Genomic DNA, 14,755 nt, shown 5'->3' with positions numbered 1-14,755 from the left:
CATAAAGTCTATGCCAGTTTTTAGCAGGCCGAGCCAGCATTGTGTTCCAGGGCTGCATTTAAGTGGCTGGGACTAAACCTTGATGCCAGGCCTGGCCCTCAAGCATTTCCGCCAGACTCTGAGAAGGCCTCGGCATGCGACTGCGCATGCGCACCCCATAATTAAACGCGTGGTTGTGAGCAGTTTGTTGCCGTCCCTCGCTCACTTTCCCAGGCTCCTCGGTTGCGGCTCTGCCTCCGAGTGTAAGCACAGGGCAGGAAAAGAATGGGCTGGAAAGAACCGAAAAGGGCCGGGAGAGGCCCAGACATGGCGAGAGAGGCGGCACCGTCCGCACCCGCGCCTGCGCGCGGTGGTCACGTGCCGGGGTGGGGGGGGCGGCTTTGCGGCGGTAGGAGAGAATCCACCGACTGAGAGCGGGTTTGCAACAGAGCGATCTGTGGTGGCAGCGCTAGCATGGCCGCGCTCTATGGCGGCGTGGAAGGGTGAGCGCTGGACGGGCCGAGCCGTCTGTCAGGGAGCGGGTCAGGGGGCGGCGGCCTGCTCCACACCCGGTGCCTTTGTATTCCACTGCGCGACCACGCCCCTCCCAGCTGCCACCTCCGCTCAGTCTCAGGGCTCTCGTCTAAGACTGGGAGACTTGTGCAGAGCTGGGGTCAGGTGGGAAGTTGTCGGTCGCGGGTGGACGTGGGGAAGAGGCGGAAGCCCAGACTGAGATTTATACCCAAGGGTACCCGGGAGTTGAGCAGCTGCCACCAGAACACTGCCTTGTCCTAGAGACCGAGACCGTCCACTGCTGTCAGTCCCGAAGGCCCTTGATTACCTTATTCTCCTGTTCAGAACCTGGTCTGTTGGACTTTGGGAGGTAGCTCTGCCGGGCATGGCTTTGGGTGAGAAGTGTGCCCGCTTTGGGCCTCAGTTGCCACATGTGTAAAGCAAAGACAAGGGAGAGCAAGATGGTGGTTAGCCCTGGCCCCTGCGCGTGACAAGCATTTTGTGTATCTGGGTGTGTCAAACCAGGATGTGCCAGGAGGAGGGTCTGCCATCCTAACAGCTCACTGCTGACTTACCCTGAAGTCTCTCTCTCTGGATTGCTAAGGTGGATGGATGTCTTCTGGCGTGTGTGTGTGTGTGTGTGTGTGTGTGTGTGTGTGTGTGACACATTAAAAACAAACAAGGAAAAACCCTCAGCACATTGTAGGAGTTTGCACCTAGCCTTGTTATAGTCATCTGGAAGGTAGAGCTTAATTTTCCCTAACTTGTCAAGGGGTGATTTTGGATTCTTAGTCTGCTGTCTCATGCATTAATATCCCCTCAGAACTTGATGTCCTCTTTAGTTGAATCATCGAGTCTTGACTGTTACATGTCACTCTTCCTCCATACCACTTACCCCACGAATTTAACTCCAAAGGGTTTAGTTGCTGAAGTCTGTATGAATTTCTCCCTGCCTGGTTTCTAAAGTGGCTCTTGGCCGTTGTGAGAGGAGCAGAGGCCTGCTTTTCTCCTCTCATGCATTTCCCATACGTTGCCTTGGCCAGGCTCTGGGCCGGTTAGGAAGATAGGAAATCACTCTGGAGCTTCACCTAGTGGTGCTCACAATGAGAGGCAGACATGAAACGATGCACTCTTAATTCAGAGCAGCCCTTGCTAGCTAGGGCTTATCAGTGTGTCTTGGAGAAGCCCACATCGGACAAGTTGTAAGGTCTAAGTGATGAGTAAGTGGTATCCTGCAGGGGAAGTGGGACCTGCCAGAGAAATGTGAGAAAGGCCACATTTCCCTTTCCAGAGTGCAGTAGACACTGAACAAGTAGGTTTGGGGATAGAGGTTGAGTTTGCCGAAGCTGTCTCTACTCTAGATTCTAAGAGGCTACTGTGCAAGCTTGGCTCTCGCTGTCTGCAGTTTTAGCAGGACTGAGCCCTCCCTCTTGTGTTTTATAGGGGAGGCACACGGTCCAAAGTCCTTTTACTTTCCGAGAATGGGCAGATCCTGTCAGAAGCAGATGGACTGAGCACAAACCACTGGGTAAACCGCCATCTTGAGGGGACCAGAGGGCTTGGCTCTTATCTAATGTGCTGTAACTCCTGTTGAGGTGGTGGCTGGGCCCCATAGCAGCTGGTAGGGGCAGCACAGGTCCTGCAAGCCTTTTTAATTCCTCCTTCCCTGTTGGGGCCAGCTGATTGGCACAGACAAGTGTGTGGAGAGGATCAACGAGATGGTGAACATGGCCAAACAGAAGGCTGGAGTGGATCCTCTGGTCCCCCTTCGAAGCCTGGTGAGTTGGCTGGAGCAGGGGCCATTAGCAGTGCTGACGCAGGTGGCCAGTGGGATTCTAGAGCCTGATGAGAGGGAAAGGTCTCCAGGGCCAGGGCCCTCGATCTTGCCCATTCTTGTGGCTTCAGTGATCATCTGTAAGCTGAGAATGTTTTTTAAGAGCATGGGGCTCCAGATATCCATTGGTGCCTTGATTTGAATCTCAGCTCTGCCACTCAGTATAGTGTCCCTTAAGTCAGTTACTTTCTCTCAGCCTCGTTTCCTCATTTTGCAAATACATTTACTAGGACTTTTTGGGAAAGTGAGATAATGTGATTTATTCCAAAATGGTCAGCTCCCTGTAGTCTAGAGGGCTCTTTAAATGTTAGCTCTTCTTCCTCCCAGGTTGCTGTGACTCTGGCTACTTCCCAGATATGCAAGGGAGATGTGCAGGCACAGCCAGACCCCATGTATGTCAAGCCAAGCTGCTTTCTCCATATCCCCTCACCTTGCTCCTTTGCCTGTGTCTTCCTTTCCTCCACCCTATCCTAGGCCAGGCTGTTCCTGCAGGCATGACCTTCTAAGGGCTTGCTGTGGGTGGAGGGGCTAGATCGGATGAGCAGGGTATGGCTAGCTGGGTGTTAGAAGGAAGAAGGGTTAAGAAAAATCTGCTCAGCGTGTTCCTCTCTCTTGTGGCCTAGGGCCTGTCCCTGAGTGGTGGGGAGCAGGAGGATGCAGTGAGGCTCCTGATAGAGGAGTTGAGGGGCCGATTTCCCTACCTGAGTGAAAGTTACATAATCACCACTGATGCAGCGGGTTCCATCGCCACAGCTACACCGGATGGTGAGAACCTAAAGGAGGCGTGGGAGCTGAGAATGAGCTTTCTTATGGGGGAAGCTCTTTACTTTTAACTAGCAAAACTTCTCTTACAGATATCTGCAAGGCAGCCTCTATTACTATCTCCCAACTGTCCTTTCCTGAGCATATTATACCCTTGCTAGACCAGGGACCAGAGACAGAGGAGGAAGGAGGGCAGGTTAAGTGTCTGGGTGGGAAGTGGAATCTCTGGGTTGGGGGCAAGAGCTGGTAGTACTGAGGAGAAAGTGTGGGACTCTGGGTATGGTAGTGTGCTGGTATATAACTGAGTCTCACAAGGCATGCCAGTGAACACCCTTTACACCAGCTCTCAGTAGACAGAAGCAGGCAGATCACTGCAAGTTCAAGGCCAGCCTGTTCTACATAAAAAATCCTAAGTCAGCCAGGGTCACCTTATGAGACCATCTCAAAAATGAAACGGGCCTAGGCTCTGATTTGATAGCTCTCCCATCTTTGAGAAGTTGTGGAAGGGTTTCACTTTTGTAGAAGTGGGAGTGGCTGTCTGTATGATTTAGGGTGCTGATCGTCACTGTAAGAACAGGTTTGCTGTAGTGTCTGGCATTAGGTACTCAATAAAGCCAAGATATTTGAAGTCTGGTTGGCAGGGAGCCATGTTCCCTTGAAGCGATGTAGACTTGTATTCTTCCTCCATCCCCTGGACAGGAAGCAAGTGGGCTGCTTGCTCTGGGAGGTTGGGTGGTGATCCTTCACTGTAGGGCTTGTTTCTGTCCTATCTTTTGCAGTGGGAAGCTGCTGCTCTGTGCGGGGCCCTTGTCCACACTGAGCTCCCATGCCTTCTCCCCAGGTGGGATCGTGCTCATCGCGGGAACAGGCTCCAACTGCAGGCTTATCAACCCCGATGGCTCTGAGAGTGGCTGCGGTGGCTGGGGTCATATGATGGGAGACGAAGGCTCGGGTGAGCACACATAGGGCCTGGACATACCCCTTCCTGCGACTCCTCTCCCCTTTCCTGCCCTCTTGGTCCCCAAACCTAAACAGGTATCCCTAAATAGCTCCTAAACATGTTTCTGAGTACAGGATAGTGTTGGGAGAATCCCAGAATCACCATCTTTCTCCTTAGTAGCCTCTCATACCCAAGGTTCAGTTTATGGCATGGTGGTGCAGCCTACTTCTGTTGACTTTTGGAGACCTAAGGGAAGATTCAAACTGAAGGCTAAGGCCATAGCTGTCCAGAGACTCTCTGCCAGTGGGAAAGGGATCTGGACAGGGCATACTTCCCACTGACACTACTTTTGGGGCAGCGTGTATATATCTCTTGGGTGGCTTTTGGGTCCAGCTCGTGCTGTGACTGCAGCTGTGTGTGACAGCTTACCACCCTTGTCTTTGAATGGGTGCCAGTGTGACAGGTGTACTCAGTCTTCCTACCAGCTTTCCCTGGCCTGGGTCTGTCAGGTAGTTTGATTAAGCTTCCCTCCCTACTGGGAACCACTGACTAATCTTGGGCTTGAGAGTCCTTGGTGAGGAGATGGCCAGTGACTGGCTGCTGTCTTCTTTCCCTCTGCTCCTGGAAGCCTACTGGATTGCACACCAAGCTGTGAAAATCGTGTTTGACTCCATTGACAACCTGGAGGCAGCTACTCATGATATTGGCTATGTCAAGCAGGCCATGTTCAACTATTTCCAGGTACTGCCTACCCCACAGTCATGTGCACCTAATGTAGGACACTGAGGAACCCACGGGAGAAGCTGCAGAAGGGGATGGGGTTTCCAGGTGGACCAGGACAGCATGGTGGGAAAGTGGTAGATAAGGACAGGATTCAGAGTAGTGTGGCATGTGTTCAGACCAGTGTGGCTGCAGTTCCTTGCAAACAGAGACTGCACTTTTGTTTCCCAGCTGCTCAGACCTGAATAATCACAGAAACTATATAATTATAACACTGTTTGGCCAATGGCTCAGGCATATTCCTAGCTAGCTCTTACATATTAAATTAACCAATTTCTATTAATCTGTATATTACCACGAGGCTGTGGCTTACCGGTCATGTTCTGGCATCTTTCTCCTGTGACTACTTGGCATCTCCTTGACTCTGCCTACTCTATCTCTATTCAGATTTCCCTCCTGACTTTAAGCCATTGGCCGAAATAGCTTTATTTATCAACTAATAAAAACAACACATATACAGAAGGACATCCCACATCACTTCCTCTTAGGAATTTTAGCATTTTTGCAAACATTTAAAGCCAAATGAGACAAGTGTATAAAACACTTAGTAATGTTTTTGTGGATGCTCACATTTATCCCATTCCCACTAAAATGTACTCTGGAGAATCTATGCATACTTGGGGACTCAAAGGGGTGACCTGTTAGGTTGTTGGTAGTGGAAGACAGTTTGGGCAATGAATTCCTTGGTTGCAGTACTTCTCAGAATCTTTGGTCTGCTACTGTGTGTAGGACTGTAAGGGACTGATCTTTAACTAAAACAGTCTTTTCAAGAGTTTTTCAGTGAATTTGATCTTGAGGAAAACAAAATTACTCAAATGATAAATCTCAAATTCCTCTAATTTTTAAAGCTTAAAAAGAAGTTCCAGAATATTTTGGTCATTCCAATAGAGACACTGGGAAGGCCACACTGGGTGACAGACTAGGGGTTTTGCATCTTATGACTGTGTCTCCTCTTGTATTCCTCAGGTGCCAGATCGGCTAGGAATCCTCACCCATTTGTATAGGGATTTTGATAAATCCAGGTTTGCTGGGTTTTGCCAGAAAATTGCAGAAGGTACTGCAAATGCCAACTTGTTTGTAGCTTGGTTATCCAAAAGCATGTCTAATGGTGGGTCATGCATGTTTAAGGCTGGCCTATGTACTGGTGGCCGTCTCTACAAGTAACTTGGAGTCTGTAGTTCAACTTGCTTGGTGGTGAATAGGGTGAAGGTGGGACCAGACAGCACTGGATTGCCTGTTTATCTCCCGGGTGGCCATGTGACTGCTACAATCTGAAGACCTTGGTTTGAGAACTTGAAGTAGTACTGACTGTTGGCAGGGATTGGAAAGTTCAGGCAGCTTGTGTTGGCTTTGGGAAAAGTCTGCATGTCACACATTGCCTTTTTCACTGTGAGGTCTGCTCCTCTAAGGTGCTTCCTTAGTCCCAGGACACCCTACTTGTGTTATCTCAGGACTAAGGCTCAAAACATCAGCCAGAATGGGACTAACCATCAGCACACTGCTGAAAGTGCTGGTTACCAACAGGAGTATCATTGGTCTTCTCAGATAGGGTCCCTTGTCCACAGGGCTTATAGACTCACAGGAACAGACACAGTAATGTAGTTTAATAGTTCACTGGAGTCTGGTCCGACTGCACTGGTGGGGTGGAGGAGGTATTCTCAAAGCTTAGTAAGCTGCTTCCAGTAGGGCACTGGGAGGTATCTGGAATGGTGGGAAGAAGCTTGCTTTACCAATGTGGGCATCCATCCTAACAGTCTTGGCCTGAGCTTGCTGCCTTATCTAATGGAGTGGCTAGAGTAGCCTGCTTCCTGTATTCTCCAGCCTCTTTCTCCCTGCCTCAGGCGCACAGCAGGGGGATCCCCTTTCTCGGTACATCTTCAGGAAGGCTGGGGAGATGCTGGGCAGACACATCGTAGCAGTTTTGCCAGAGATTGACCCGGTGAGTTGAGGCAAGACACAATGGTGGGTGGCAGCTGGACAGGGTCTGACCCTTGGCCTGGGGTGGTAAGACTGCTCCATCATAGTCTTTTTGCTTTGATGCCTCTGAATATGTAGACTGGCTTCATGTGGTGCTATCCTCCATTTGACCATTCCTTTCCTCTTCTCTGCCTCACTTTCGTGACTTCTGTTTTCCTCCCCCGTCCCCCTTTTTTGCTTGAGTCCATGTTTCGTTTCCCTACCAGAGGGAGAGTGTCTTGGACAGAAGCTGGTCTGAGGAAATATCCCTGAGGCCCTGGCAAGGTTTAGGGTTATGGTCTGCCTGCAATGTTCCATTTTCTGCCTTCTCAGGTCTTGTTCCAAGGGAAGCTTGGCCTCCCCATTGTGTGTGTGGGCTCAGTGTGGAAGAGCTGGGAGCTGCTGAAGGAAGGTGAGTCTGGGTGGGCAGGTGTGGATGAAGACAAAGGGTACAGCTGGAAACGAGGGTGAAGTTGGGCCCTTTATTCTCATCTGGCTCTCATGACTTTCTCCTGGGGTGTGTGCTTGCTAATAAACCTGTTCTCTACTGTATAGCTCAAGCTCTTGAGGTGGCAAAAAGATGTTTTATTTCCAATGATATATTTAATCACTTTTAAAGATTTATTTACTTTTATGTTTTGTGGGTATTTTTGCTAGTATGTATGTCTGTGCACCATGGGTGTGCAGTGCCCAAGGAGGGTAGAAGAACTGGAGTTACACGTATTGTGAACCACCATGTGGGTGCTAGGTACTGAATCCAGGTCCTCTGAAGAGCAGCAAATACCCTTAACCACTGAGCCATCTCTCCAGCCCCATAGGGCTTAGACCAGTGTATGATAACATGTGGTAGCACCCTTAGTTACCATTCTGGCCATAAGGACTTTAGCATGGCAGCCTCAGTTCAGCCAGTTTCAGGGTTTCATTAGATTCTGAAACAGCTCAAGGAGCCCTACTAGATTCTGGCACCAAGAAGTTGTGGGTATTGGTACATACTCTGTAGTTGAGGAATATGGGTTCCTTGGGCTGCTAGTTCCAGGACCCACAGCATCATGGTGCCTCTGTGGTCTCTAGCATCTCCACTGAAGATTCAGTTTTTGTTCTCTTCTGTGTTTTCTTCCAGGCTTTCTCCTGGCGCTGACCCAGGGCCGAGAGCTGCAGGCTCAGAACTCCTTTTCCAGCTTCACCCTGATGAAGCTACGATACTCTTCTGCACTGGGGGGTGCCAGCCTGGGAGCCAGGCACATTGGATACCACCTTCCCATGGACTACAGTATCAATGCCGTTGCCTTCTATTCCCATGCCTTCTAGGGGCTGTACCTCCTCGCCACCCAGCTGACACTGAGTGTTAGAAGGGAGATCTTTCTTTGTTAAAGACACATGGAATCAAATAAATGCACTTTACCCCTCCCTAGTGGGATGCTCTGTATCTCGTTCAGCATATGCTGTTATGTCCTCAACACTTCCAGCAGGTTCCTAGCAGATTCAGGTACTTGCTGGTTTACGGGCATCCACCAGGCTTTTAAGCATATATTGGCCCTGCACCTCCCATTTCCACACCACATACTTTTGACTGCCAGGAGCTGGGACCCAAGTTCCTCCTGGCAGAATTACAATGCCTTATGATGGAACTAATCTGTCTCCATGCCTACTTCCTGGGGAATGACCCAAGATCCATCACACCCTCTCCCAAGGTTCCCAGTAGGACGTGGAAGAACAGTACGATTCCAGTCTCAATTTTTTTTTAACCTTGGATTTGGTAGCTGTAGGCACACAGGGCATTTTATTGTTTTTTAGTCTGAATAAATCCCTATAGGCCCCTCCCTATAGGTCAACTAAGTACTGCTTAACTCAGTGGCCTGCCTGCTCCTCACTGCTGCTCACCTGGCTGTGGTTACAGTGGGGCACTTCCCTCTCAGACCTTTGTAGGAAGGCTGCTGCTGCTGTCAGCCCTGCGGGGAAGGTCTTTCTCCTGAAGCTAATCCTTCCAGGAAGATACTCTTGCTCAGAGACACCGTTGTCATTCCCAGTACCCGTTGGCACCTAAGATTAACCAGGTCTGGATGTGCAACAATGCTAGTGTTTAAACCTCTGGGTTCTATTTCCCCTCTCTTTAACTCCTGCACAGTACAACTGTCAATACACATGAAAGAAGGGAGCCAGGTTTAGCCAGGAAGGTGCTTCCTCAGCAAGTGCATTTATTCTCATTTGTTGAGTTTTTATACAGATGTCATTTGATTTACAAAGCAAAAATTTTAAGTACCCCCCCCCCCCCCCCCACACACACATTTTTGGTGTTTTTAGGAAAACTTTTTAGGGTTTTGTTAATTTTATGTTTGGGTGTTCTACCTGCATTTGTGTACACTGTGTGTGCCTGCAGGGACCAGGAAAAAAAAAAATCAGATCCTGTCTCTGACTGGAGTTTTAGATGGTTGTAAGCTTCAATGTGGGCACTGGGAATTGAACCAGGAGAAGTCATGCTCTCTCTTAACTGCTGAGCCACCTCTCCAGCTTGTTTTTAGATTGGAAACAACAAGCTTTTAAACATTTGCAACAGGGACAAGGGTCCAGAGTCTGGGCCTAGGTTTACTTGGGAGGTGCTAAGCAGCCTGGGCACCATCAGGCTGCTTTGCTCCACTGGCTCCTCCATCACTCTGGCCCTCCCTCCTACGTACATCACCATCACCTCAGGAGTCCAGCAGAGTTAGTACAACTCTAATACCCATGGACATGACTAGAAAGCTGCAGTCTTCAGCATTGATTCTGAGTGAAACACTATGTAGTTTCATTCCCTGTCCACTTGTGCTCCTTATGAAATGGGCCTCAGATGCTTCAAAGGTTCTGAACTGCAGTAGACAGCACAATGTTTTGCGGAAGGTTGAGGATCATAGGAATCTGCAGTGTCCGAGGCTCCTAAAACACACAGCTCTCGGCCTGTTAACAGAGGACTTGCCAAAGTGGAGGTGGAGAGCCAATGGAGCTGAGGAGGCTAAAACCCAACCTTAAGGCGCTCTCTGACAAAGTGCAGCGTACTCAACAGGAAACTGCTCAACACTGAAAAAACATGTTAAAAAAAAGTGCCAAATTAAGAGACCATATACTGTTTGAGTCCATTGACATGAAATGTCCAGAAGAGGTGTATTATCCACACCAGGGCCTGGGGACCAGCGTATGAAAGCTTACTGGGAGAAGTGAATATGGTGGTTGCTCCAGCACTAAAAGTTCCTAAACTCAGTGACTTGGACACAACCCAGTGAGTTCCTGATTTGTATGATAGGCATCACTAGTGAACTACCCCAGCTCAAAGCTGTTTTAGGGGTCTTGTTTCCACTTTTCAAGCACTAGTTTATTAACTTTTATAGACAGTCTCATGTAGACCCGGGTAGTCTGAACTTGCCTCAAACTAGAGATTTACCTGCCTCTTTCCAAGTCCTGGGATTAAAGATGAGTACCACTCACAACCTGCTGTTAAATATTTTTGAAGGTTCACAATTGGCAGGACAAAATTCTCTTTTTATATGTTGATAGAGTGAAACATGATACCGCTTTACAGGAAAGACATTTTACAGTCAAGGGATGTAGTTTAGTGTTGGAACACTTCCCCAGCCATGCACGAAATCTTCCACTTTACCCTTGCACCAAAAAACAATTTAGTAACAGTACAATATTAAGATATTTAGGACAGCCAGGTGGTCCACACCTATAATCTTAGCACTGGAGAGGCTGAGGCAGGAGGACCAGAGGTTCAAGTCTAGTCTGGACCACAGAGCAAGATTATAATTCAAAATGCTTTTAGTATCCCAGGGGTAAGGAGAGCCTCAGTAACAGGATGCTGCCTAGCTGTGAGGTCCTGAGTTTGACCTTAAGAACCAAAAAGAAAAAAAATCTTTATAGTATTAAGTAACCTAGAATTTTTATTGTTTATTCATTTTAAAGAAAAGGTATAAGGTAAATTTGGGAGGAAAGCTCATCAAATCTTCCATTTAAATTATACTTTTAGCAACAAAAATGTAGGAAGGTTTTTACATTAAAAAAAAAAAAAGCATATCTGTCCTTTGGTCCTTTCAATTTCCTCCTTGTTCCCCAAGAACAGGAGAAGTGTGGCTCCTAAGCTTGACATCTTGAAGAGAGCAGTGTGTCTTATGTTCTAGTCCCAACTCCCAGGAAATGGAAATTTCTGGGGTCCAGCAGTGTGTTGGATGATGACGGCAGGGTAGTATGCAGTCTAATGTTTGCCTGGGCAGATTCCTTCTCTGTTCCCATCACCACCACCAGCTTCTTGTGGGAGACTAAACATAGGAAAAAGAGTCCCACCTCCTTCCAGATTGTGAAGTCTAGAAGATGTCTAAGTCTGGTGACTTCGGAGGCGCTCACATCCACTGCACTGAGCCATCCTAGGGGGCAACGAGTCTCATGGCAATTGTGAATGAACAGGTCACTCAGGGTCTGTTTCACACACCAGCATCCTTTCTACTCTTCCTATTTGACAAAACTAGTGCCTCCCATTCCTGTTCTCCCAGATGAGTGGCTGGGATAAGCTTTTCCAAGAAGTGGGTACTTCCAACTTCTAGTCAAATTTGTCAGACCTGTAAGTTCCTATCCTTGACATTCTATAAACCTAGACTAATAGCATGCAATACCAATACTCTTACTGCAGAGGCCTGTCCCCTCTAGCAACAGGACACAAACTCAGGAAGCCAGCCAGTCACATGCTCATCTACCATATCCCCAATCAAGAGGTTCACTCTGGCTGCCCCACTTTCCTGGCTCATTGAAGGTGCCAGCTGGCAGAGCTCTTTACTTGCATCTTAGTCTCTCTAAAGTCAAAATAAACCCTTGACATAATAATATGGAAAATGCCTAATAGTTCACTAAAAACATTTATTTTAAAGCCATGGTTAGCCTTACACTCTTAGTGAAGCAATCATAGTTCTTGTGACTTTGGAAAAACGAATGCTACCAAGACCTAGTCTCTCATAGGTTGGGAATGCAGCTTGGTGTAGTGCTTGCATAGCACATGTGAAATCCTGGGTTCAATAAAAAAAAAAAATCAATCTTTAGACTATATTCTAGTTTGCTTATATGATAACCTAAAGTCAGGTACACTATAGACAAAAACTAGCCCCAGACCCTTAGATACAGTACCTAGGTTTTGCCTACCTCTACAATATCTTATGCAGTCCCTTATCCCTCCCCCAACAAAAGAAAAAAGTTATAGAGTCAAATAATCACAATTAGAACTTAGTCACTAATAAAAGAAGACTGGGGCCAGCCAGACCAGCAACTATGAAGTACATTTTCTATTGCTGTATAGATTCCCAAGGGGGGAACCTACAAAACCCCCAAAGTCTTCTGCTAAGTTGGCAAACTAAGGCTGAGCCTGTAGTCTGGGGCACAATTATGCTACGTCACAACATTGGATGAAAGAAGAGTTGGGCCATAGGAATAAGTCATTCCACATATACTAAGCTCAGCCTCATTGGCTGTACCCCAAGCCTGGAGTCAGCATGCTGCCTCTGAGGTAGACCCAACATACCAGCACTTGTTTCCAGGCATACACAACAGCATTCTAGAAGTATTAACCAAATGCACCCTTAACAAAAGAACAGAGACTGACATCCAAGTAAAAAGAACCAGCAAAGTAGGAAGGAAGGTAGGCCTTTTAGACCACAACTAGCAGCTTGGCTTCCAAAGGGTAAAACTTTAGGATAGAACATAACCTCTTCAGGCTTACACAGGCTTCCTAGCCAGGTACTCAGAGGAGGATGTACTATATGCAGATAGAGATTCTCAAGAATCTTCCTGCAATCCTGATGCATTCTGAACTCCAAAAGCCTTGAGGAGACTGTGGCAGAATCTTTTTTATGCCCCAACCTTACCCTTCTTCTCCTTATTAGAAGAGGAAAGCCAAGCTAAAAGCTGGAGCAGGAATAAAGTCTTCCTAGAGGACTAGGAGTTCCTAGTCTGTTGAGGGAGAGGCTTTGGGAGTCAATGTGTGTCTGGCCATACAAGTTCCCTGAGCTAGTCACTATCATGTGGCCTACGGAGAAGGCCACTGTCACAAGATGCCATCCTATGAGACTTTAATAGGAAAAACAGGGAAGTTTGTGTATAACTGCTGGGGCTGTCTACAAGTCAACAAGGGAGGGTTGAGAACAGCTCAAGGGTAGGACTAACCTAGCACAAATGAGACCCTGGGTTCTATTCCTGGTACCAAGACAAAATGGAAAGCTGGAAAACCAGCTCATGAAAAAGGGAAATGTTTCAACTTTTCAGACCCCAGTCCTTTCCTCCCAATCTCTGCCCACATCCACATGCTAAGCTGACAGACTGGAAGCTACATGATCCTTCCAGAGCTAACGCACAGCACAGTGACAGTCACACACAAGCCACAGCAGTCTCAGGCCTCTCCAAATCCCTTGTCCTGGGAGTATGAACAGGAGAGGACGCTTGTCCTTTCCTCCTCAACATTACCACCTTCGCCTCTACTCACAGCAGCAGCTCCCAGTGGAATTCAGTTCGACAGAAGATCAACCAAACCCTAGTGAGTTACAGGTAGAACTAAGGGTGCACCTAGCTAGGCCCATGAGGAAATGAAAAATGTTAGTTTGTGGGAGCATTAATACCCATTAACAGCTCCAAGGAGCTCTGTTGTGTTCTCGGGCAGGACTCCTCAGTAGCTTAGTTTCTGGGAATCACTCTGTAAGGCAGGAGAAGCACCCAAACTGAGCTGAGCAGCATGCTAGTATTTAGAAAAATGTATTTCCTTGAAAAAAAAATACAGAAATCTTTGAGGGAATTAAGACACTGTAAGAGTCAGATATTGATGGGACTAAGGAAAACAAAACCAAAACTGTCCAAGAAGACTCAAGATGCAACTAGCCCAACAAAAGGTCCGTCTCAGACTTTGGCTAATAGTGTCTTTTAGAGCTGTGAGGGAAAGTGGCCAGGAGTAGCCCGCATGAGAATCATGAAGGCAAAGCAACTCTATGTGACTTTTACCTGTAAACAATGAGCGACAGCAGCTACACACCTATGCTCAACACCAGGCCAGCAGCAACTAAATGACAGCCACCATCAAGCCCTGCTCTTCTGATGTACAACTTGCAACCATCCAGTTACATTCACCTAAGAACTTTCCAATCTATGTTTTCTTTAGTAGAGCAGAGCCCAGGCCAGGAGACAAGGGCTCTATCTGCCACTTAGTTCACCTCTTCATGGAAATGTCAGGGGTGAGGAAGCTGAGTGTTGCGACTGGTTTATATCTCCTGTTCTATTTTTCCCTCTTACCACTCAGCTGTAAATTCCTTACGCTCTCCAAATGCCCTGCTCCTGGTAGATACACAGCAGGGAAGATAGTTCTTAAATACTGCTTTCCTTGGTCAGCTTACTTTGCTTGAATGCAGACAGAACATTTCTAACGAGGGAAAAAACAACTGCAGTTCCTTAACTCCAAAGAGCTCTTCAAAAAATAAAATAAAATGGGAAACTGCTCTGAACAAGTCAGCAGAACAGAAGAGCCATGCTCAGAGGGCTTGGAGAGTAGTACCTCGCACATTCGTTACTCAGTCACAGTATCCAGTTAAACCACCTTCCCAACCCAACCCGCCCTGGCTGCACACCCTTGCCACCCCCCTTCAGCTCTGCCTTTTTGTGCATTGCTGGCCCCAGGTACGGGGACAAAACAAGTCCTTCTGGAAGCTTCCAACAGCTCAGTACTTCACTCCTGGAATAAACTCCTTGGCATCTGGATTCAGGTTACTTTTGCTCTGAAATGAGAATCAAGAGAAAATATAACTCAAAGCAAGCTGTACTTTTATTACTTTTTTCATGCTAAAAAAATTAATTTAGCATACTAAATAATGAGTTTCACTATAGCATTTTATACATGTGCATTCCACTGACTCTGCTGATACCTACCTCTTATCCCTCCCTATACTGACGGTCATCTTTCTGCTTTCACATCCTATTACACTTTAAAACTTATTTTCGGG

General features: G+C 47.5%; 2 protein-coding genes across 5 annotated transcripts in view; one reads left to right on the top strand and one right to left on the bottom strand.

Annotated features, from left to right (window-relative positions):
• The first annotated feature begins 208 nt into the window (after positions 1-208).
• On the top strand, positions 209-8,171 carry Nagk (N-acetylglucosamine kinase). 2 transcript variants are annotated; one of them, XM_041638796.1, is made up of 10 exons: positions 209-242; positions 1,936-2,020; positions 2,172-2,270; positions 2,950-3,091; positions 3,930-4,040; positions 4,657-4,769; positions 5,775-5,862; positions 6,650-6,747; positions 7,098-7,176; positions 7,885-8,171. In XM_041638796.1, the coding sequence occupies exons 3-10, from the start codon at positions 2,211-2,213 to the stop codon at positions 8,070-8,072; spliced, it is 879 nt and encodes a 292-aa protein (XP_041494730.1). In that variant the 5' UTR covers positions 209-242; positions 1,936-2,020; positions 2,172-2,210; the 3' UTR covers positions 8,073-8,171. The 2 variants fall into 2 exon arrangements, with proteins under 2 accessions (XP_041494730.1, XP_041494729.1); XM_041638795.1 differs by lacking the exon at positions 209-242 and adding an exon at positions 342-482.
• Positions 8,172-13,528: 5,357 nt separating this feature from the next.
• Paip2b (poly(A) binding protein interacting protein 2B) overlaps positions 13,529-14,755 on the bottom strand; it is a 40,376-nt gene continuing 39,149 nt past the window's right edge. For all 3 annotated transcript variants that reach the window (XM_041633852.1, XM_041633841.1, XM_041633830.1), the window contains one exon: positions 13,529-14,530. In XM_041633852.1, coding sequence (XP_041489786.1) covers positions 14,474-14,530 — 57 coding nt within the window. In that variant the 3' untranslated portion in view covers positions 13,529-14,473. The remainder of the gene's footprint in view (positions 14,531-14,755) is intronic.

Source organism: Microtus oregoni, unplaced genomic scaffold (assembly GCF_018167655.1).
Source record: "Microtus oregoni isolate MIOR12 unplaced genomic scaffold, Mior012 000002F_ref0000024, whole genome shotgun sequence".
Taxonomy (NCBI): Eukaryota; Metazoa; Chordata; class Mammalia; order Rodentia; family Cricetidae; genus Microtus; species Microtus oregoni.
Note: the sequence above shows the minus strand (reverse complement) of the source record. Positions and strands in the feature narration are given on the sequence as shown.